This window comes from Cajanus cajan, chromosome 6 (assembly GCF_000230855.2).
Source record: "Cajanus cajan strain Asha chromosome 6, NIPB_CcT2T_4, whole genome shotgun sequence".
NCBI classification, from domain to species: Eukaryota; Viridiplantae; Streptophyta; class Magnoliopsida; order Fabales; family Fabaceae; genus Cajanus; species Cajanus cajan.
The window spans coordinates 40,250,617-40,274,787 of NC_138522.1; the positions used below are offsets into that span (position 1 = coordinate 40,250,617).

General features: G+C 27.9%; 1 protein-coding gene and 1 long non-coding RNA gene across 2 annotated transcripts; both read right to left on the reverse strand.

Annotated features, from left to right (window-relative positions):
* Positions 1–575: 575 nt before the first annotated feature.
* Positions 576–7,162, reverse strand: LOC109809136 (WAT1-related protein At4g08290). Its single transcript, XM_020372370.3, has 7 exons — positions 6,859–7,162; positions 6,687–6,749; positions 4,353–4,469; positions 3,991–4,234; positions 3,729–3,893; positions 1,031–1,182; positions 576–886 (listed from the first exon to the last, which is right to left on the reverse strand). The coding sequence occupies exons 1-7, from the start codon at positions 7,065–7,067 to the stop codon at positions 736–738; spliced, it is 1,101 nt and encodes a 366-aa protein (XP_020227959.1). The 5' UTR covers positions 7,068–7,162; the 3' UTR covers positions 576–735.
* Positions 7,163–17,945: 10,783 nt separating this feature from the next.
* On the reverse strand, positions 17,946–21,158 carry LOC145959064 (uncharacterized). The gene is made up of 3 exons (XR_014434667.1): positions 21,028–21,158; positions 19,554–19,666; positions 17,946–18,150 (listed from the first exon to the last, which is right to left on the reverse strand). It is a non-coding gene; the product is annotated as an uncharacterized LOC145959064 (long non-coding RNA).
* Positions 21,159–24,171: the final 3,013 nt, after the last annotated feature.

The window sequence follows — 24,171 nt, forward strand, 5'->3', positions numbered from 1 at the left end:
CTACAAAACCGGCTTGTAAGGTAAGGGTTGCTTTCCACTTATATACTATTTAATTGCCTAATCTCTAGTCGATGTGGGACTTGGGTTTTTCCCAATACACCCCCTCACGTCCAGCACTATTGGGCTTGGTACGTGGATAAATGGTGGGTGGCCCTTTTTAATGATCTAGGATTGGCGGGACTTGGGTTTTTCCCAATACACCCCCTCATGCCTGTGAGGCATGCATCAATGGTGGGTGGCCCATTTTTAAAGTGGATCTAAATGGCTCTGATACCATGTTAGAATAGTGGATTAAGCCTAACTCAACCCTACAAAACCGGCTTGTAAGGTAAGGGTTGCTTTCCACTTATATACTATTCAATTGCCTAATCTCTAGTCGATGTGGGACTTGGGTTTTTCCCAATAGTTCTCACCATTAATTGGTCATAAATTTTGGCTTTTACAAAAGAAACTCTATCATTTGATAAGAACTAAAGGATGATCAACCACGCAACTACTTAAGACAAGGGGATTAAAAACTTATTATCTTCACGTGAAACGTTAGACATAATTATTTATTTATTCTGGATGGTATATATTTTAATGAAATATATATATGCCAATGACAGTGTGCCTTTTGTCTCTATCCCTTCATAACGTGCAAACCAAAAGCATGAACATGAAGTAAGCTTACATAAGTTGCAGATTTTAGAGGCAGAAAAAGTACACTATTGAGAATTCCTTTGGAAATTTGTGTTAGATATGAGATGAGGTAATTGGCAACTGTTGTGTCTCCATTTGCTTTGTTATGGATGTAGGTGATGATGGCATGGGGTCTGAATAGTCTTTGCCTTTACCCCACACCACAGAGTATAGACCTAGCGCGATAATGATTGCTCCAATGATACTGCATGAGATCAATATAATAGAGAAAAACAGAAGAAAGGCATTCAGAAAATTGATATGGATTATGGACAAAGTGAATACTGAATAATTAAAATGAAATAATAATCAAAATGCAGTAGTTGTGACCAAGTGAGAAATAATATACCTGCCGAGGTGAAGCTGGTCTGCAAAAAGGAAGGAGCCTAAAGCACAAGTTATGATCATGCAAAGGGGATTGAAGGCTGTTAAAAATACTGGGCCTCTCGTTTGCAATACCAACCCTTGCGCATAATACGTAATTCCAGACGTAACTATTCCCTGTAATTTTGAAATTATGAAGTTTCAACTTGCAATTTAAGAGAATCGTCATTGCAATAATATCTAATCTATAACAATAATAATAATAAATTATCCATTTTTATTTCGACATTTTACTTTCTTAATTATTATAGCCTTAAATTATACTGACATTCTATTAAATTTCATTCATTTTTTCTAGATATTCCTCATTTTTCTATCATTGTACTAACCTCTTATTTAAAAAATAGCAAATTGTATTAATTGTTTAGGCTAAAAACTTATTTTTGTCCCTTATAATAATTGTTTATTTCAATTTAGTCCCACTTTTATTTTTTGTCTCAATTTGGTCCCTAATAAATTAATTGGTCTCAATGTCGGACTTCCGTCTAAATTATTTAAACGGAGTTAACTTTTGACCACGTGGATGCCACGTAGATGCATAGGTGGATGCCACGTGGATGCCAAAGTCCTTGAAAACACCTAGAATCAGAACGTCTCGTTCAGAAACCAGAACGGCCCGTTCTGGGTGCACTATTGGTGTGTTAATTTTGCATATGAAACTGGCCATTCCAGAAGCAAAATTAACACACCACCAATACATCAAAACGGCCCGTTCTGAAACCAGAATGCCCCGTTCTGGTTTCAGAACGGGTCGTTCTGAATCCGGAACGGCCCGTTCCAGAACGCCAGGCCATAAAATATTCTATATTAATTTTATTAAAAAATTAATAATTTTGAAATATTTTTTTATGGTAAAAATTTTAAAATTACTTATTTTTATAAAATACAATTGTCTTATAAATAGAGTGAACTTTTTTTTTCTCTTTCTCTCTGAAGAAATATTTAAGTGTCACTTTATAATTTTTTGCAACTTATTTAAATATAGAGGAATAAAATGATAAAAATTAATAGGATAAACATAATAAAATTATTAATTTGTTTTCTTTTAGTGTCCTCTAAATTTTTATACTCATTTAAAACAAAAATATTTTATATGAAAATTTGAATTAATTTAACGAAATATCATATGATTTTTAATTTTTTTTTAATTTTTTATAAATTTGATCTATACATGAAAATCTTTTTAATTTAACAATTAAATTTTTAAAAATTTGATATAGAACATTAATTATTAAGTAGAATAAATCTATCAAGACTTACTCTTGAAGTAAGTAAATTTTTTCTTCATTAAAAATGAAGATGATTTTACCACAAAATAAAAAAAAATTAAACAATAAAATAAAATATAAACAAATATTAATGTATTTATTATATTAAATATAACAACATAATTAAAATATAATTAATAATATATATTTTATAAAATTATTAATATTTTATATATAAAAAAAAAAAGAATGAAAAAAAATTTAGTGGGAGTAAGTGCCCCCACTATGATTAACTTAAATCCGTCCCTGCATGTGGTTGTGTGGTAAAATATTATTCTTGTGTTTCATCTTCCTTTACTTCAGGTTCTACCTCTTCAAGAATAGGTTCTTGTTGTTGGGGTACATCGTTAATGACTTCAAGGAAAAATACCATGTCATTTCATCCTTTACTGTATAGTGTCAATTTGGTAGTAAGTGGTTCACTTCAGTTTGACTAACAATGAAATAAAATCCACTACCATTGTCTTTAGTGATGCACTGAATTGTCCTTAATGATACACTGTATAATTCAACTGTTTAGTAATTGAAGTTATCAATTTCCATTGACAATATTATCAAATTCAGTGTTTGAAATGCTTTGTACCAATCCACGTGGATGCCACGTGGATGTCAATTTTTTTTTAAAACACCTGAAACCAGAACGGCCCATTGTGGGCATCTACGTGGCATCCACGTGATCAATAGTTAACTCCGTTTAAATAATTTGGACGGAAGTCCGACATTGCAACCAATTAATTTATTAGACCAAATTGAGACAAAAAATAAAAGTGGAACTAAATTGAAACAAACAATTATTATAAGGGACTAAAATACTATTTTAGCCAATTGTTTACGAGGAATTATTATAATATTAAAAATTAAAATAAAATTGTATAATTTCACGAAATTTCTGTGTCAATATAATTCATTTTACACCCTCATATTTTATTTCATTTACACCTTCCCTATAATTTTTTTTAATAATGGTACACATCTTATAATAACATAATATTTATTATTATCATCATTAAAAAGTATAGATATAAAATATACTGACACACAATCTATATTATTAAATTTTATTTAAAATCAACACTAAAATTATATGTGATATATGTAAAATATATTAATTTATATCTACGGATATTGTATCTATATTCTATAGTAATGCTTTTTATATATCATTAAATCTAACATGTATTGTGATGTCTTTCCTCTATTTTAAGTTTTTCTTAAAAAAATAATGTAGAAAGGCACAATGTGCTTCTATTTTCTCGTGTATATAATAGTATTTTTTTTTCCTGAGTTTACTTCTAATTGTTATTGGTGTAAATATTTCTTTTAGACTATTTGTTAGATCTAGCAAAATTGTATGTTGGAGCCCAATAAACAATATTATTGTAACAGAGTACTAACCGTGTAGAGAGGGCCATAGAGCCTGAAGTTCCAGCCTAAGGCCCATGCCCCAAGGCCAGAGTGACGAGTAGCGACCAGTGCCACCACACTAGCTTGCAAAGCACCCGATAAGCATACCAAAGAAGAGAGTGAGAATTCTGCCGGATACCTTTTCAATGTTATGGACTGCAATTCACAATTTAATTAGCCATAACATATGTTGTTACACATTTACGTATCTACCAAAGTAGAAGAATGAAAAGCCTAAAATGAAGTTAATTACCTGTAAAATGAAGAAAGATGACCATGCGACGCAACCCAAGAGAAGAAAGAGAGTCCCTGAGACCCAATGTTTGACAACCTCAGGCGAGTGACTTCCATCTTGGTGGTGGGTTGCGTTTGGAGTATAAAAGAGTTTAATTAGAGGGCCTTTGTAAAGTGTCATTAATAAAGCGCCTGAAAAGGTTACCAATGTTCCAATCACCTTCGCTAGGCTTCTTACCTCCTTAACATTTACACGCTCTAACCTGATAAGTAGCAGATTTTTACTTAGGTTAAATGTTCTAATACTGTGTATGCTATCCATATCTCCCATTGATGAGTTGAAAATAAGAGTCATTTTATCGTATGAAAATTAAACCTTACCTTAAAATTACGGCTAGCACAAAAGTGACGGAGGGCACGGCATTCATTATGGCAGATGCAAATGAAGCCGATGTATATTGCATCCCCAAGAAAGTGAACCCTTGGTCGATCACTGGCCTGAAATATCACGTGGGATAGGATTAATTATAATAAAAGTAATTGAAAGAAATTTCAAGGGAAAAAAATTGAAAGGAGAAAAACAATTGGATGTTTATTTTCCCCCTTTCCTTGACAGCGCTCAGTTTCAAGTTTTGTTTGAACTATCTTCAGTATTTTAACGATGGATGAATTTCTTTCATGCTGTTAAAAACAATTGTACTTAATATTCAAGTATACTAGTAGTAGGGTGCCACTTTGAATAAGTCCGAGTCATCACAACTCAAATCAACAACAAAGAAAAAAAAAAGTGTTAGAAAAAGTATTATTTGCATTCCTCATTTTTTTTATTTGAGACACGTATATTCTTTACTAGTTATAATTTTACTTGAGTTGAAAATTTTTCACACTAATTGATTCATGTATTTAATGGCTTGTAATGACTTAGTTTGAGAACATTTTCAAGAATATTGTTTTATTTTTAAATAACTATATAAAATTAATGAAGGTTTAATTATTATCCCATATGATGGTTTTTATCGAGCATGGCTTACCTCCATATCATGCTTTATAATTCCATATAAAAATACACATGATACTTTTAATATTTTTATTTTCAAGCATTTTCTAAAGATAATGAAGCTAACTTTTTTCATACTTTCTCATATTAATATTCAAAATAAATATAAAGTAAAAGTGGGTTAACATTTCTATAATTATTTTATATAAACTCGAAATAAAGACAACATAAGAATTCAGACAAAAAAAGACAAAATAAGAAAATCTTTCTCAAACCCAAAAAATTCTTAAAATTTTAACAATCCACGTGCATCATTGGTCAATCTCAGGTAACTCTTTTTGTAATTAAATTATGTTATTTTTTTTATAATAAAGGGGCGTTTGTTTCAAGTTTAAGTTATAATTTTTATTCTTGAAAATAATATTTATAAAAATATAATGGCGGGATTAACACTCCAAAATTTTTAAAAAGAAAGCGTTTGGTAAGTGTTGAAAATGTTTTTATAAAATTGTGCGCGAAGGAAGTTAGAATGAATAAAAAAAATATTAATTATCACATAATGGAAATCAACTTACATGCTTCCTTCTTTGGAAATAAAAGCTTAGGAATATGAAAGTTATTTTTATAGGAAGAATAAGATTTGCAATCTTGTAATAAACATAAAAAAAATAAAAATTATTCATATATTTCTAGGAATATCGTAAAAAAAAAATTGAAACTCTATGTGTATTTGTTTTACAAATTAAAAGTTTATTCTTAAGAATGTAAATATGAGAATATAAAATCTCATGCTTATTTCGAACTTTGACTCAAATATTGTTCTTTCTTGAAAATGTTGCCCTATCATATTATTTTACACTTTTTTCTTGTTGAGAGATGGGAAAGCGATATTCTTATAAGAAGATATATTTAAATACATTTATAACTTCCTTTTTTAAGTATTTTATTTAAATTATTTAGAATTTTAAAATTTTTTTTAAGAAATATTGAAATATAACTAGACACATTTTTTAAATATATCTAGAAATAAAATTCCAATTAAAAAATTCTTGGGAATGCAATATAATACATGAAAACTACGCCTCCTAAAATTATAATTTCTTTCAACAAAATCGGCTCACTATAAAAATAAAATGCTACTTTAAATTATAATTTATATTTTAAACGAGAACCAAATCCCGTCTTAAAATAAGGAACACAACTTTATTGAAACATGTTATTATATTTACTTAAATTTCAGGAAAAAATTTAAGCAGATATATCTTTCTTTACTATAATAATAACAGTCATTTCAATGAATTTTTTTTTACTATCGAGATAGTTGTGTAAATAGAACATTACAGTTTACAAATTTACGCCCGATCGCTGTTGACAACTTAAATACTTAATGCTGTAAAATATTTTACATTTTTAACTAATTAGAAATTATTATTAATAGAATAATTTGTAGATATATATATATATATATATATATATATATGTATGTATATATATATATATATATATTATAAAAGTGAACACAAATTCATAATATATGATGGTTTGTGGTTGAATTAGACTCCAAAAATATTTTGTCTTGTTAGTGCATTCTCTTTAAATTACTGTTGAGACAATTTTTTAAAGAGCAAAAGTCGTATAATTTAGGTAATAGCGAAGCATGCATGTTATTTAACGTCTACATAGAATAGGTCACATGAAAAGAGGTTTTAGGTCATTACTCCACAAATCCGAGTGCCGTTATCTGTAAGAAGACAGGGAGTGTAATCTTTGGCCTAATTTTCCTGCAAAGTTGTAGCGAGTAATGTTAATTAAACAAAATATAAGGTATAAGAAATTAATTTTAAATTTTGATCATGAATTAATTGCACTGTATATATATATAACTAGCACCTCTCAAAAATCAAAGCAAAAGGAGCGAGGGCCAATGCAGCGATGGCATTGCGATAGACAACGAACACATAACGGTTCATTCCATGGTTGAGACTTGCGACGGAGAAGATGTATGCTCCGGCAAATCCAAACTGTAGTCCCACCGTTAACAAGTAAGGCTTTGCGTTAGTGAAGTTCTTCCCAAAACAACTATAACATATTTCTCCCATCTTATTAATTTCTATATGTGTTTGACACAATATATATGAAAATTCTATATATATATATATAGCTTCTATTGTTTAATAAGACTTGAGAGATAGTCTCTAGCGTATGAAATGGCCTTCCTTATAAACACCAGAAGTAATGATTAAGACAAATTGCACTAGGGAGGGGAAGAGGATAAGTGATAAGTATCGGTGTCCCTGTTTAAAGTTCCACTTTTGGTCGATCTCAAACAAAAAAGCTATACTATTATTATTTAGTGGAAGTACCTGCTACTATGGCTTTGGTTGATTCTCTCTATTCAGTTGCCGTGAGTCAGAAAACACTTTCCTTGCTCCAAATTTTCTTTCACAAACGCACTGCAATTTGCTTAAAAAAGAAAAAGAAAAAAAAAGAGAGAGACAGTATTTTGCATTATTAATTTATCATATTCTTCACGGTGCATGTGGCATTAATTAAAAGCCATTTATTAATTCCACCATTCCGTTTGACATTTTTCTATTGCAATCACGATCTATATTTAATTTTTCCAGATCGGAGCTAGTAAAGAAAAATTACATTAATAGTGCAGTATATATAGTGATATGTGATAGTGCCTGTTATCTGTTAAAAAATTATAAGATGTGAAATTTATAATAAAGTTACATGCGAAGAACTCAGTTCAATCCTAGTACCTAAAATAAGGAATGGAACTAAGTAAAACACCAAGCTTTAAATGGTTAATGTCATGTCAAACATCAACTCCCCATAAAACTAAAGCTAATGGGTGCAATCGTCGCTAAAATGCCATCTGATATGCAATACATGAATCACATGCATGATCTATGGAATAAGTATGGATCGTAAAATATCAAATCTAATGCTCAATACCGTGTCAAACACCAACACCTCGTATAATTAAAGCTAATGTGGGTGGAAAATAATTTCCAATCAATAATGCTATCTGATAGTGCATTAGTTTTTTTGATAGTGCATTATGTGATTTAATGGATTTAATTTTGAGTTAGCATTAGAAAATTTACAGTTTTTGATTAAATATCATCCTTCTTAACTAATTGTTATAAAATAAAAAACCTTTATTTTCCAACATTTACTTCAGTGTAACTGCGAAACAATCAGTTCACATGTTGTTTTAATGTAACCGATAGTTCTAAATTTAAACTTTGAATGCAGCTTATTTTACTCGATTCGAATATACTGCGTAGTTCTTATTTATAACGTCCGAATAATTATTTATTTTTTATAATATAAGACTTAGTTTATAATATTTGATATATTAATTATATTTAGATTAAAATGTCTTCAATTAAAATAAATTCTCTTAATTTGTTGAAATATATTAATTAGATTTTCCAAAAAATATATATGTATTTTAATTAGTCAAAAGACATGCACTATAATTGATTAAGATACATAAAAGTATTAATAATTAGAAGAAAAAAAATAGTATAAAAATAAGATAAATTTATTATTTTGAATTATATTAACTTTTCTTAATATTAATGAATTAGATATTTAGGTATAGTATACATATAAGAATATAAGTAGTAATTATTTTTCATAAAACTAATAACAAAATGATATGGCCTATAAATGTGAGGAGGTTGGAGTATAATTTTGCCTTACGTATGATATTCTGCTTTTTATCCGTTCCAACCTCCTCGAAACTTTTACATGTTTTTATTATGATAAAAATGCAGTGCACCCAGACGAGACGATTTGTGGAGGGTCTGAAAGTTACTGAAATTTCGTTTTCCAGGCACCATTAAAATAATAGGGGATGATAGGCAGGGATGGATCTAGGTTCTCTACAGTGGGGGCACTTGCCTCCACTTCCATTTTATACATGCATTTTTTTATTTAAAAATAATAATATATTTAAAAAATAAAAATTATATTTTAATAAAATTAAATATGTATTTAAATTATCATATATATAAAATATAAATTTAGAGGAGATATTCATTTATTTGATGTTTGTCAAAATTTTGAAAAAAATTAATTTTCTTATGCGATAAAGAATATTTTTTAATAACGAATTAATTTTAAAAAAAAAGTTTAATTATAATATATATATATATATATATATATCTTAATACTCATATATATAATATAATGTTAAAAAATCAATTTTTGATAAAATAAAATTTGCAGCATATATGTTTAGTTTTTTTATTTTTTGTTTATTATATACGTTGATTAAAAAAATCAAAATAAGAAATATCGAAAAATTTATGTTGTATTTATAATTTTTATTTTAAAATATATTTTAAAATAAACTATCATCTAAAAATATATATTAGATATTAAAATCATGTTTATATCATAAATAAATTAAACTTGATTTTTATAAAATTTAACATATTTATTTTTATGTTTTTTATTAGTGTTAAATTATTATAAATTAGGTCTTTAGAATTATAGTTTTAATCAAATACTTAAAAAAATGTTTATGATAGATAAATAAGTCATACTATATATTTTTTTAAAAAGTTATATTCAAACCTACTAAATTATAAGATAATATAATATGATCTAATTTATTTTTATCTTTAATTCTAATCATAAATATAAAAACTTGTAAAAAATAATTATGATATATATTTATACTTTTAAAAATTATATATATAAATTTTAATATTATAAATATATAAATAAATATTATTACTCTTACTATCTAAAATTTTTGGATCCGTCACTTATGATAAGTAAGGTAAGCAAGGTCGAGGATAATGAAAATTGTAAATCCCCTTGCCCTGATGATGCGCTGGATCAACTTTATATAGGATAAGAGTGAAGAAAGATGGAATACCCACACATCGAGGAGTTCCTGCTTGAGTTTACAGGTCTAATATGCTCCACTTCAATTAATATTTTCGAAATTTAAATTATTAGAATTTTTTTCCACTCACACCGTATGATTCTTGAAAATATCATCTAATTTTTAAAAATGCACATTATATCATACAAAAATTTAAAAGTTCATACATTTTATTTTCCATTAACTAATCGATTAGTAATGCAATTTAATCTCTTTGATCACTAAAATAACATGTTGATATCATGTATTATGTTAAATATTGATTATGTCTAGTTATTATTTGTTTGTTACATTGTCAATTTATGTCATCAACAATTAATCTAACATGTTAACAATTAATTTAGCATGTTAACAATTAACATGATATATTAACAATTAATATTACACATTAATACTTAATATGATCAATTTATACTTGTAAATTTCATGTTTGAATTGTTCAATTTTCAATGCGGATAAGTATATTAAAGATATCATACATCGACTTGTAAATAATAATTCTAAAATAGAATATATAAGTGAGAGAAAATTCTTACTTTATAAATAAATTTTGTAAATTGAAGTTATATATAAGCAAATCTACTTTTTTAAGACACTTTATATCATGTAACTAAAAAAGATTATAAAAAACATATATAAGTCTACTTAGAGAATAAGCCTACTTAAATTTACTTCACTTATTAATTCATGTTTTACATCAAATTTTAATGATCCAACTGTTAAATTAAAAGGTTTTTTTTATTATCAAAATTGTAAACTTTTTAAAAAATTAAAAATTATTTGATGTTTCTTTCATTAATTCAAATTGATAGTAATTATAAAAATATTTTATATGTTGATTTGAATTAAAGAAATGAAGTATCAAATAATTTTCATAATTTTAAAAATTTGTAAACTTGATATATGCATTAAGAACATTCAATTTAACAATTATATTGTTGAAATTTGATATGAAATATGAATTATTGAATTAAATAAGTATATGTGGGCTTACTCTTACGGAGCATTTGGTACGCGAAATATTTTTACATTCTAAAAAATCTTAAAGCGAGAATTTTAGTTTCCTAAGTTTGATAACTATTTTAAAAAAATTCCATGAATATAATTTTTCAAAAGCCATATTTATCCCATTTTCACCCAAAAATATTCTCATAAGAGGATGGGAATCTAACTTTCTTGACTTAAGAAAAAAGTTATATGTATATTAAAAAGATCACAATATCTTTTTTAAAGTAAAAAAATATATATATGTCTTTCTCTCTCTCTTTCTCTTTCTCTATCTCTCTCACTCTCACTTCCCCTTCCCTTCTGTTTTCCTCTCTCCCTCTATATCTTTGTCTCTCTCTCCCTTACCCTTTCTTTCTCTGTCATTTTATTTCTCTTTCTCACTCTCTCTCACTCCCCCTCTCTCCCTCTTCCCCTCCCCTTCCCATATCTCTATTTCTCTCTCTTGTACCTAATTATTTTTTGACTTTGTCAATTTAATAATATTATTAAAGTCTATTTTATTTTTATATTTTAATAATATTTGTTAATACTTTTAATTTTTTAATTCTTTTTATTTGAATGGAATAAATAGATCCTTACTCCTTCTCTCTATATAGTTATAGTTGTACTTGTAGCTCATTAGACTTATTGAACGTGTTTTATGTTTTTAAGATGTTAAATATATTTCATTTTAATATTTTTTATAAAGTAGTAAATAGATTTATAATGAATATAACATTAGTCTTCGACTTATAATCTTATCGTAGATTTCAAAACATTATTTCTGTGGAAGTAAATAGTAAAAAAATGTTGAAGAAGAAATGAGAGGTCAAAGAGAAATTTAACTTATTTTTTTTATATTGTATTTTTAACCGAAATTTTCCCAATAGTTTCAGACAGCACCACGTGCAGCAGCGCTGTAAGACACTTAAATTGATTGTATTATCTCAAAATAGTTTGTAATAATCGATGTCTAGTCTTAGCAATAAAACAAACAAAAACTCTTAAAGAGTGTGTTCTCGTTTTACATCTGAAGAATTTATAAGCGTCGTCTTTGATCGGTTTATAATTTCCTTGTGATTAAAATAAGTTTGTTAAATTCCACAAATTTATTTTAAAAGTTTCGAACTTATATTTATAAGATAATTAAAGTAATTAATAGTTTATAATTTATAAATTCTTAATTTTTTTCATTTGTCATTATTAATTTAGATGATTTTAAAAAAAATTAATTTAAAAATTATTTTATCTTACATGTTACATTTTGATATCTACCATATTTTATAAGACTTAAATTAAAACTATTATTTAGTTTTTATAATAATTAATTCAAATAAATTTAATTATTTTTTAAAACAATTCAATATTACATTTTCGTTATTTTAGATGACGATATTTTTTTTAACAAATGGACAACAAAAAATGATGTGTTTCTATGCCTCAAATTGTTTGTTTAAGTTGAATAAATTAAATTGTTTGTTTGTTATTTCCATATAAGGGAGTAATTTGGATTTTGGAGTGCGCAACCTCTGCCACAAAATTGGTGTGGATGTTAATGTTAAACTATATATGGCCAACTTTTGACATTACTGTATTTGTCCATTGTCACCCACGACGACAATAACAGTAAAATTATGGCTAATTATTTGTTTTGCTTTCTTGGCGCGCGCACTCAATGTCTGCCTCTGACCAAGATAACAGAGAGAATGGACGGCAACATGGCGCCACCCATCTTCATTTAGTACATATTTATAAAAATTTTATATATTCTTAAATATATATATATGGGCATTTATAAATATTTTAAAAAAATTAAATTTTGAAATAGAAAGATAAAAAATAAAATAAAACTAAAATTTAAAAATTTTAAAACATTATTTATATTAAAATGTATTTTATAATATATTTATGCTAAAATAAATAATTATAATATATATATTTAGTATAAAAATAATTTAAATTAAATTATTTTACATATAATTAAAAATATTTTTAAAGTATGGATATCCGTAGATATATGAGTATCTTATTATTCATGCCTATTTCATTATTAAGTAGGTACTAATTTAATTATCCATTTATAATTTATAACAAATTTTATTTATCAAAATATTTTTTTTTTGTCATTCCTAATAAAGAGGGATATCAGTATTAAGGTAACGAATCTTTGTACTAAACTTCATTGAGATTATTATATGCATTAAAATTATTATTTTTTTAATTTATTATCTAAGTATTTTTCACAATAGTTAATCTATCTTAAAAAGTGTAACGGATATTAAATAAATATTTTCTCTCGATTTAAGTATTTTTCCTTCTCAAGAATCAAATGCTACTTAGCTAAACAAAAAAAATGTTTTTTTCTCTCTGAAAATTTAATTGAATTTAAAATAATTTTATACTATCTTTTAGTTATAAATTATCATATACTGTTTTATTGACTTTACAAACAAATAATTAAAAGAAATAAATTATAATTAATTGGTGTGTTATCATTAAATTCTAATTTTTATACCGGTTAAATTTTTTCTCTTTTTATAATATTAAATGTATAATTTAACTTAATTAATAGAACTCAAGTAAAACCAATGAATTTAATGTGGATCAAGTAATTATAACTCCCTACCAAGGTCGACTACATTTATTCTGATATATATAAATAACTTAAAACTACCGCAAGCTTACATGCATTATCTGATACCATAGCTCAACAAGCAGGGAGAGTTTTTATCTGATGAAAATTGCGTCTTTTGTTATGCATGTGGAACATTATCGATCATTGTAACCTTTGAAAAGCACACGTAGATATTATACTTAGCTCATGATACACACTGGGTTGATTGTATCGTGTATTCTCCTTAAGTCCTTAATACCAAAAAGAGAGGAGGCGTACGTGTGTGCATGTGTATAAAAATAGAAATATAATAAGGTGGCCTATTAGACAAGCTATAATTAGGATGAGAGACAGAAAAACAAACAGATCATAAAAGGAAAAAATTGAGGGGGAAAAGGAAGACGGAGACAAAAGCTGATAAAATAAAAGCCATTGAACCGAAAGGCGAGAACAACCCAATCGACAACATATTCATCTGCTACGAAAGTGGATAAGTAGGTAACCCCTTGCTTTAGTGGTCAAGGCAACTGCTTAAGGGCAATACCATTATTGACACCTTTCAGCTGATTAAAGTTCTTTGCTTTAACCACTCTTGTCACTTGTTTGTGACATAACAAACCTCGTGTATTTCTTGTGTTATAATATCGCCATCTTGTATTTTTAAAATTTGAGTTTTGCACGTCACTCAATCTCAAAAGTTAATTCAAGAAATGAGAAATTTTCATTATTTATATGCAATATTTTGTCTTTAATCCAGATCATGTTACGAAAGGTTTTAATTGTACATAATTTTATAATTAAAGTTTGAATCTAATCTATTATCAAAAGTAAGCTCGAAAGATGAAATTTGTTCTTAGTTATATATTTAATTTTGTTTATATTATTAGTCAATGTATGATTACTAGTGGAAAAAACACTTTTAAAATTAGTCATTTTTTATTTTTAAAATCGATTCTCTGATCAATTTTAAAAGAGCCAATTTTAAAAAGTTGTACTTTTAACATTAGTTATTGACTGATGTTAAAAGTATAACTTTTAAGATTGATCATGCATAAACCGATTTTAAAAGTTAGACTTCTAAATTGGAACAGGCCGTTCCAGGTTCCTCAACAGGCTTAAAACTGTAGTCTGGAACGGCCCGTACTGAAAGCAGAATGGCATGTACTGTTATCAGAATGGCCCGTTCTGATAGTAGTACGGGTCGTTCTGCTTTCAGTACGGGCCGTCCTGCTAGTAGCATAGGTCGTTCTACTTGCAGTACGGGTCGTTCTAATTGCAGAACGGGCCGTTTCAGATTCGAAATTTACCAGAAAATAGCAAACTATAAAGACATGAAAAGAGAATGAAAATGTTACTTGGATACAGTAGTCTTGCAAAGAAAATGAGAAGTTGGAGACTTTAGATGAGAGCGCGAGAGAGTAATTAAAGAAAGGAATGGAGGGAAAGATGAAAGAGAATGGAGGGAAAGATCAAAGACAATGGAGGGGAAGAGAGAAACTCGTTACTTAAGTTCTGACATTTTTAAAATCGGCTATTTAAGAACCGATTTTATATGTAGTATACAAAATCGGTTCTTAAAAAGCCGATTTTAAAAGTAGCACTTTTAAAATTAGCTACTTAAGAACCAATTTTGTATACTACATACAAAATTGGTTCTTAAATAACCGATTTTAAAAGTAGCATCAGAAACCTTTTAAAATTGGTTAAAAAGTAGCCGATTTAAAAAGTAATGTCATTATTTACAAAATTGTCATCGCGTCACTTTTAAAATCGGCTACTTTATAACCGATTTTAAAACTCCGATTTTAAAAATGATTTTTGTACTAGTGAATATTTAATATGAATGCTTCTTAAAATTTGTGTTTAAGACTAAATTTATACTTAAAAATGTTAACTCAATGAAAATATTAACCTCATATTTATATATTAGGCATATTAACATAATTGATGTGAGAATTTTAACATACATTTCTCTCGGTAAAGACTAATTGTATGCAAATGGTTTGATGATAACAATTTGATAAACCAAATAACAAATATTATACTAGCACTATCGGTTCTCTAAATTCATCTATACCGGTTCTAAAATCGATGTAGAATAGAGCGACGTACAAAATGTATATATTTTTACATCAATTCTCTGGAAAACCGATGTAGATTTAAGAATAAATCTACATCGGTTCTTATATACCTTCTCATAAACAACTAAAACTCATAAAAAATTACTTAATTCTAAAGTTTTCAACATATAAACAACAAATCAACACAAATAACAAATATTTTAATAAAATCAACAATAATTAATAAAATGTACAATGCTACAACTTCCTCCCAATTTCTTAAAACTAACAAAAGAACCATCAAAAACACCTAAAACTAAAAGAACTCTATTAATTAATGGAAGAAAATTAAAATACTAATTTTTGACAAAAATAAGACTCTAAATCATAAAATATACTAGATAATTATATAAATTAGATAAAAAAAATTAATATATTTAACCATTACTATTAACCAACTAATCATGTCCCATATATTCTTCTGTCTTAATCGGGCCTAATTTGAATCCCAAAAATTTGATCTTAATTTTTTTTTTTTTATATCAAATGAAAATACAGGTAAACTAAACCCATCATACAAACACACAGCTACTTATAATCTTCAATAGTTCTTTTAAAATCAAAGAGGGATTATAACTTTTTTAGTTTTAAGTATATTTTTTTAATTCATATATATATATATATATATATATATATATATATATATATATATATATATATATATATATATATATAAAAGTGAGAGATGGACTCAAATGAAAATGTTATTCATAGAAGAATAAGTTGTACAACCAAATTTTATAATTTTATAATTAAGAAAGTAAATAGACGAGTGTGGGCTGTGATAAATTTTGGTGCAAAGACAAATAGAAAAAAAAATTATATATATTGTTACATGAATAACACGTTTAGAGACAATTATGTATAATTTCATAAACAGTGTAATTTTTATGTTTAAATAATAAAACTATTTTCAACATTTTTTTATAAAGATATTCATCTTTCTTGTCCTAAAATTGGCATGTTATAAGAGTATATATGCTTAATATTTTTAAAATATACTTTTATATATTGTTTTGGGGTTTCCAAAAGAAACTATTACTTTTTAACTTAAAAAGCCATTAAAAGAGTTTTTACTTTTTAAAAATTATTTAATTATTATTAAAAAAAACATTTCTTAAAAATACATAAATATATGACCCGAAAAAGTAGGTGAAATAAATATATGTTTGACTGTCTAAATAAAGGGGAAAAGTGTTGAAATAAAATATGAAAGAAAAGGTAGCTTATGCATGGTGGTGTGTGATATCATGACATATCAATATGGTGAGTGGAATTCCTTTTTTATGTTCTTCAAAAATTGTTTGGACTCATCATGCCGCGGCATTGATCTTATCCATTCTCTGTTCCGTTTAACATCAAGAATAACCTCATCATCATGGGATCATGTGAAAATAAATACTACTCTAATATGGAATGCAAAACTTCTAATCCAACTTTCTAGATTGTGAAATCGTGAGGCTTCACTCGTTTCTTTTTAGGATAAATTAAATTTATTCTCAGTTAAATTGTTTTTTTTTACGACCAGAGTAATGATATTTGAATTTAATGTATTTTTATTATGAAATTTGAATTTAAATTTTCATCTAAATTATCTAAACTCTTTATACTAAGCATACTTCAGGGCTGATCCAAGCAATTGGACAAATCCTTACTTTAAGCCCTTCTAAAAATTATTGTATTTTAACACATTTTCTTTGTGTGGTAGCATTGCAAGCTAAATGCATCTTGACATTGATATGATTTCTTCTTAATTTCATGTTACATTTGATTTTTAGTTACTATTACAAAACATTAATCTTGTTTTGACTTGCATCAAAATTACCCGCTAGACCTTTAACTCAAAACCTTCTTCCACTGCTTTTGTAGCCATTATCATTAATGTTACTAATTGTGAAACAAAAATAATTTATAACATACAAATGATTATCACAAATTTTTAGTTCATAAATTATGGGCCATATCATGATTTCATGATGGCCACCATAGTCGCTATAAGTGCTTTCTGTTGTAGCGCATATCATGATGGTCATTGCGTATGCATACAGGTGCTTTCTGTTGTAGTGCAAGTAAATAATACATTATACATGTTTTCTTTAGATCAATGATGACTTATTTCATTATTCGCTAATTTATTGCTTTATTTGTCGTAAAGTTATCACGTTACATGTGGATAATTAGTCATTTTAGTTAATTAATGGTTAATTTAGTTATTTTTGTTCAATGTGGCTAATTTAGTCATTTAATAATGAATTGAGTGAGGTTTTAAAAAAAATGAGTGATTGTAACTGTAACGACCCGGCTGGCCATTCCACTCATCAACAAAACACACCGGAAACACTAGACAGAATAGAACAAGTATATAAATATAGAGTCTAGAATATAAGTATATACATATGTCCCGAATCCGACTAGAGTTAGGGTATGTAAAACAAGAATTACATCAGAAGTCACTATGCCTAGTGACTAAAACAAACAAAACATCCATAGATGTCAGCTCCATCTATCAGCTGCCGACTCATCGCTATCCACCTTCTATCCCTGCTCTGCTCCCGTACATAGTACGATCATAGCAGTCCAACCACATAGAAACACAAAGGGTAAACTAGCATAAAAAAAATAACATATGGAAAGATTTTTAAGAAAAATAGAAACAAACACGACTATGTACACTTCATCAACATACATTCCATCAGTTTTCAACATTATCGTCAATAAGAATGCAATGCGTCGTCACGCATATCAACTTGGAGATCTCCTACAACAACTCAGCCTTTCGGCCTACAACAACTCAGCTTTGCGGCCTACAACAACTCAGCCTTGCGGCCTACAACAACTCAGCCTTGCGGCCTACATCAACTCACATCAACATTCCAACACAACACAACTTATACAACTCAACATATCAACTTGCAACTCAACACAATTGTACATCTATACAACTCAACACATCAGCTTCATAGCTCAACATATCATCTACAACACAACACCACTTCTCAACACATTCACCAGATACAATTCAATATCAACAGCAACATTATCTACTAGTCATCATTTCATAACCTTCCATTTCAATTCAACTCAACATAAAACATTACAACAATCTCATCTCCGCGCCCGGCGCATACGTGGTTGCGCCCAGCGCAGTACAACCAGAGAGCACCTGGGGTCAGCGCGCCCAGCGCAGGTGTGCCCGCGCCCAGCGGGACTCAACCAGAGAACCCAAGACTATCTCGCGCTTAGCGCAATAGTCTTTGCGCCCAGCGCTGGCCGGGCAGAGACTCAAGGAGTCTCATGCGCCCGGCGCACCAAAACCTGCGCCCAGCGCGGGGAAGGCAGAGACCTCCCTTGGTCTCGCGCCCAGCGCAATTCAAATTGCACTCAGCGCCCACAAGGCAGAGACTCCTAAGGAGTCTCACGCCCAGCGCGACAAGGGGCGCGCTCAGCACCCAAAAGAAGAACCAAAACCTGCCACAACTGGTATCGCGCCCAACGCGGTCCAAGTCACGTCTAGCGCGGGCCAGCCAGAGACCCACATTCTCAAGCGCGCTCAGCGCACTCATCATTGCGCTCAGCGAGCTTGGCCAAATGGGGTCTCCTGGTGGCCACGCGCCCAGGCGCGAAGAACCGCGCTCAGCGCGAAGCTCAGCAGCAGCCAACCATTTTCGAAAAACTCTTCAAAAATCTGTAGAATAATAAGAGAACCCCACATGCAATCGGTTCAATTTACTACATTATCAACCCAGAGTTCAAAAACACCACCTTTTTCAACATGCAACAACAAATCAAGGCTTTTCCCCAAATTTCTCAACAACCCCGAAACCCCAACAAAACAAGTTTCCTTCCACTACAGCCACGAATCATCCAACAACAAGCATCTAATGAGTTTTTAGAACTCGTCCACAACCAAAAATAGCGAAGAAGAAACAAAAAGACTAGCTTCCCTTACCTTGGGTGAAGATTCCGAGTTCCGGGAGCTTGAACGGAGAAGAAGAAAGAGCTTGTTCGGAGGAGAAAAGAAGCACCACTCTCAACTAATTCCACCTGCCTCTAGCTCAGCACCTAAGCCACCAATTTCAAAGAAAGGAGAATAAGAGGGAAGAAGAGAGAGTTGGAGTGGTTGGAAGTGAAGGAAGGGAAAAAAGAGGGAAGGGGGTCTTACAGTAACTATTTAAATATTATCATCTACTTTTTTTATTAGTATATTAATAATCTTCAAAATTTTGTTATAACGTTTTTTTTTAATGAAACCTCTTATTTACTAAGTATAAAATATATTGAATATTTTATATTTTCAAGACATTAAATATATTTAATTTTCATTTAATATTGAATCATTTATTGTAACGCCCGATTCTAACGCCCATTTTATATAATAATAATTATATATTTTCTTATATAATATTTTCACAATTATATCGTTAACAATACTTTTTTTTTTAATAAAGATAAAGATAAAGAACAATCATATTTTGTGAATTTAATACATGATATATCGTTCTAAAATATTTACAATAATGTATTATTTTACACAATATATTTTTCTTTCACTTTTATTACAATATTTACATTGATAGTGAAAATAAATTTACAAAAATTGTAATAGATTCATCAAATAGCCTCCACATTCCAATTCCTTCCAAGGAATACCACAGCTATATCAACTGCAAAATGATCTGGAATCCAAAGTAGATCCATCTATTTTGTAATATATTTAATTTATAAAAACAAAGAAAATAAAGGAGTAAGAACAATATCCAATAAATACAATAATTCAAAAGAATATAAAGAATTATTTATAATCAATATTAAACATATATATATATATATATATATATATATATATATATATATATTTACAAATCATATATTAGATTTTCATGATGCAATAAAATTTGAATTATACTTGTAGTGACTAGTCAGGATAAATGAGCATCATCATAACATCAACCAATAAAAGGATATTTCACCTTAATCAACAATAGGATATTTCACCTTCATTTCTTACTCATTTAAATCCCCAAGGTCAAACCTCCAGCTACAAATAATTCAAACTTTATCTTCTATGGCCACAGAACAATATTTATCTTCATAAATACGTGAAGAAATAACAACAACGAGTCCAAGATATTACAACTATATCATAGTTGATTATAAATATATTTACAATAAATATATTTACGTAAAAAGAATATATTAAGAATACCAATGATATAAATAAACATGACAATCATTATAAAATAATGAAACAATATAAAATATGAACACCTTAATAATTATTATAGACAAAAATAATCAAAGGTTAAGCAAATAAATGAGGTTAGGGACACCCCACTAAATAAATATACATAAAAAAATAACATAAATAAATAAAAATAGGAGTAGATAAAATTTTAAAGAGATAAGGTTCTCCTCCCCTTTACCTGGATAAATAGGAGCTAAAACTTGAGCAGAACCTCCCCCCTCTGGATTCCCTCTTTCTTTCCCTCTCTTTCCCTCTTTCTTTCTCTTTCTCTCTCTCTCTCTCTCTCTCTCTCTCTAAATTTCCACTTCTGGCTTTTCACAGCCCCCTGCCTCCTATTTATAGGCAATCTGACGCACCCGGAACGGCCCGTACTGATTTCGGAACGGCCCGTTCCGGAACGTTCAAATATGCGTAAAATTCTCAACTGGAACGGCCCGTTCTAATATCGGAACGGCCCGTTTTCAAAAAGCAGAACGGCCCGTTCTGAACCCAGAACGGCCCGTTCTCAATCTCAGCAGAACGGCTCGTGCTCCATCCGGAACGGCCCGTTCTCCTTGTTGGAACGGCCCGTTCTGGGCCCGTTCTCAACTTGAAATTTCAGTATATATTTATTGCTTGGAACGGCCCGTTCCAATTTTGGAACAGCCCGTTCCAAGTTACCCTTTTATCTCTCAAACTTTAATAAAATTGCAAAAATGCCATTAATAATAAAATTACAAAAATACCCTTATTCCTTTATTAAAATTACAAAATGCCATTAATTACAAAAGTACCTTTTTAAAAAATTGGGGTGTTACATTTATAAAATTATGTAACATCATTTATTAATAAATTTTTTGTCACGGATATGTTTTAGTTTATTAAATTAAAAACTAATCTCGTTTCGTGATAATATAATTATTACTAGTCTAACAAATTTTTATACATAATAAAAATTGAACATTTATTCTCTATTAAATAAATCATTCACATAACGTATGAGTACAATATTTATTAATAATTTTACATATAATTTATTTTGTAACTCAATCATAACCATTTTTTTCCCGTTTTCAATCAATTTAAATTTATACCGTTAGTAGTTTTTTTTTCTCTTTCAATTACATACTTTACAACATGTATGTTCTTGAATTAAGGCTTAAATATGTTTTTTTCATTTTTCAAGTATTATAGTTGTGCAATTTTTATCTCTCAAATTTTAATTATAATTTTAGTCCATCAAATATTCTAATTTGTTCTAATTTGTGATTTTGATTTTTCAATTTTTAATTAAATAATTTTAATTTTTTAATTGTCAAAATCATACGATTTTAATCTATCCCATTAAAATCATAATTTTCTTAATGTGGCACTAACAATTAACATGATGTATTGATATCTTTAATTAAATTTTTTAATAATATATTTATCTTGTCTAATATGATTTTTTTCTGTAAAAATATATTAATATACAACTAATTTATATTTAAAAATTATTAATTTATCTATAAATATGTTATTAATAATATTAATATTAATTTATCAATAATATTATAATATTAATATTAATATTAATAATATATATTTTATTTATTTAGTAATATATATATATATATAATATTTTAAAATTATACTATTCATATATTATAATTTATAATCATGTATCAAATATGATATATATGTGTATATATATTATAATTTTTAAATTATTAGATTTTAATAAAAAAAATTAAAATTACATAATTATAATATTTAAAAAAATTAAAATTATTCGATTAAAATTTAATAATTAAAATTATACAACTATAATTAAAAGACAAATTATTCAATTGCCATTACAATACTTAACGATTAAAAACGCAATTAATCCTTAAAAAAATAAATATTGCCGTTATCACCGTACTAGTGGTTGTCATTAATTTAACTAGTTATTACCAGCATTGCATTGCACCATCCTATTATCTCATCATTATCCCTTTCGTTGAGATCCTCGTCATCCTCGCGTATTAAAATTATTTTTTTTTTTATCATGATTCTTGGCAAGATTATCTCCTAACCAAACACCTGAATACAGGACATTACTTCATAAAAAACTTAAAAATTGCTTTAGGAAATATTCTGTAGACCCCAAAATTTTGACAATGTTATTCTTATTTATAATGTCATCATATTTATGAGAACATTCCCAATTTTTATTTATTTTTTAATTCTTAGAACATTCCAAATTAGTTCCCACTTACATTATGTATTCCCTAGATTTAAGCAGTTGTTAATCTTTGGATTTAATTAGATTTTCTCCATGACGTAGAGGTAATTTTTCTAAAAGTGATGGATGCCCACATAAAAATATTAAGAATTACTAATACAAATGTATGAAATAAAAGTTCAAAAATACCGAAAAGAGGCGATTAATAGTGGCGTATTATTTTCTTCTGATAACTGCATACTATATACTACCTATCTGTCAAAATATATGCATCATGTGTCTAGTGTTATACATCTTGGGCAATAAAATGATTCACAAAGTGGAATCCACAGTCGCTTCTAGACTTGGCCCAATTACAGGCCCATTGAATTGGTCAAGGTCATGTAGCCCATATTCATAAAAGGTCGGCCCATTCTCTAGGACTTTTACCATATTATTTGGTAATAATACTGTCTTTTATTTTAGATAAACAATATTATATTCCTTCTCAATTTCTTTTAACAATTATCTTATATACCTTTTTAATTTATATTTTTTTTAAATAAACTTTATCTTCACTCATTTTCTTCCATTACTTTATCCCTCTCCAATCACCCTTTAAACACTTTTACTTTTTATTTTTTATTTTTTTCCTTCAATAATCAAGATTTTCACTAACTCATCTTTATTATTATTTTTTAAATCTTATTTTTTTTTTACTTTTAACTTCAAGATTTTTTAAATCCAATTTTTTTTATTATGTCTTCAATATTGTGTATCAGATACAAAGTTGTAAATTTTATAAAAATTTTATTTTCAAAGGTGTGATGATCTATTAATTTTACGATGAATTATTGATTAGAAACAATAATTTTTTTTTATCACTAATGTTATTAAATTGTGTTTTCTATTTTGTGAAATGTTTTTCTAGAAAGTACTTTTCAAAAGAGTAAAAATATTTCTCTTTTAAAAAGTTCTTTCCAAAAATATATTTTTATCTTTTAAAAAGTACTTTCTAAAAATATATTTTTTCTTTCAAAAAATATTTTTTAGAAGTATATTTTTCTCTTCGAATTTGGGAGTGCTAAAACATACTTTTGAAAATAAAAAAATATACTTTCGAAAAGTACTTTTTGAAAGTATATATTTTTTTTTTCA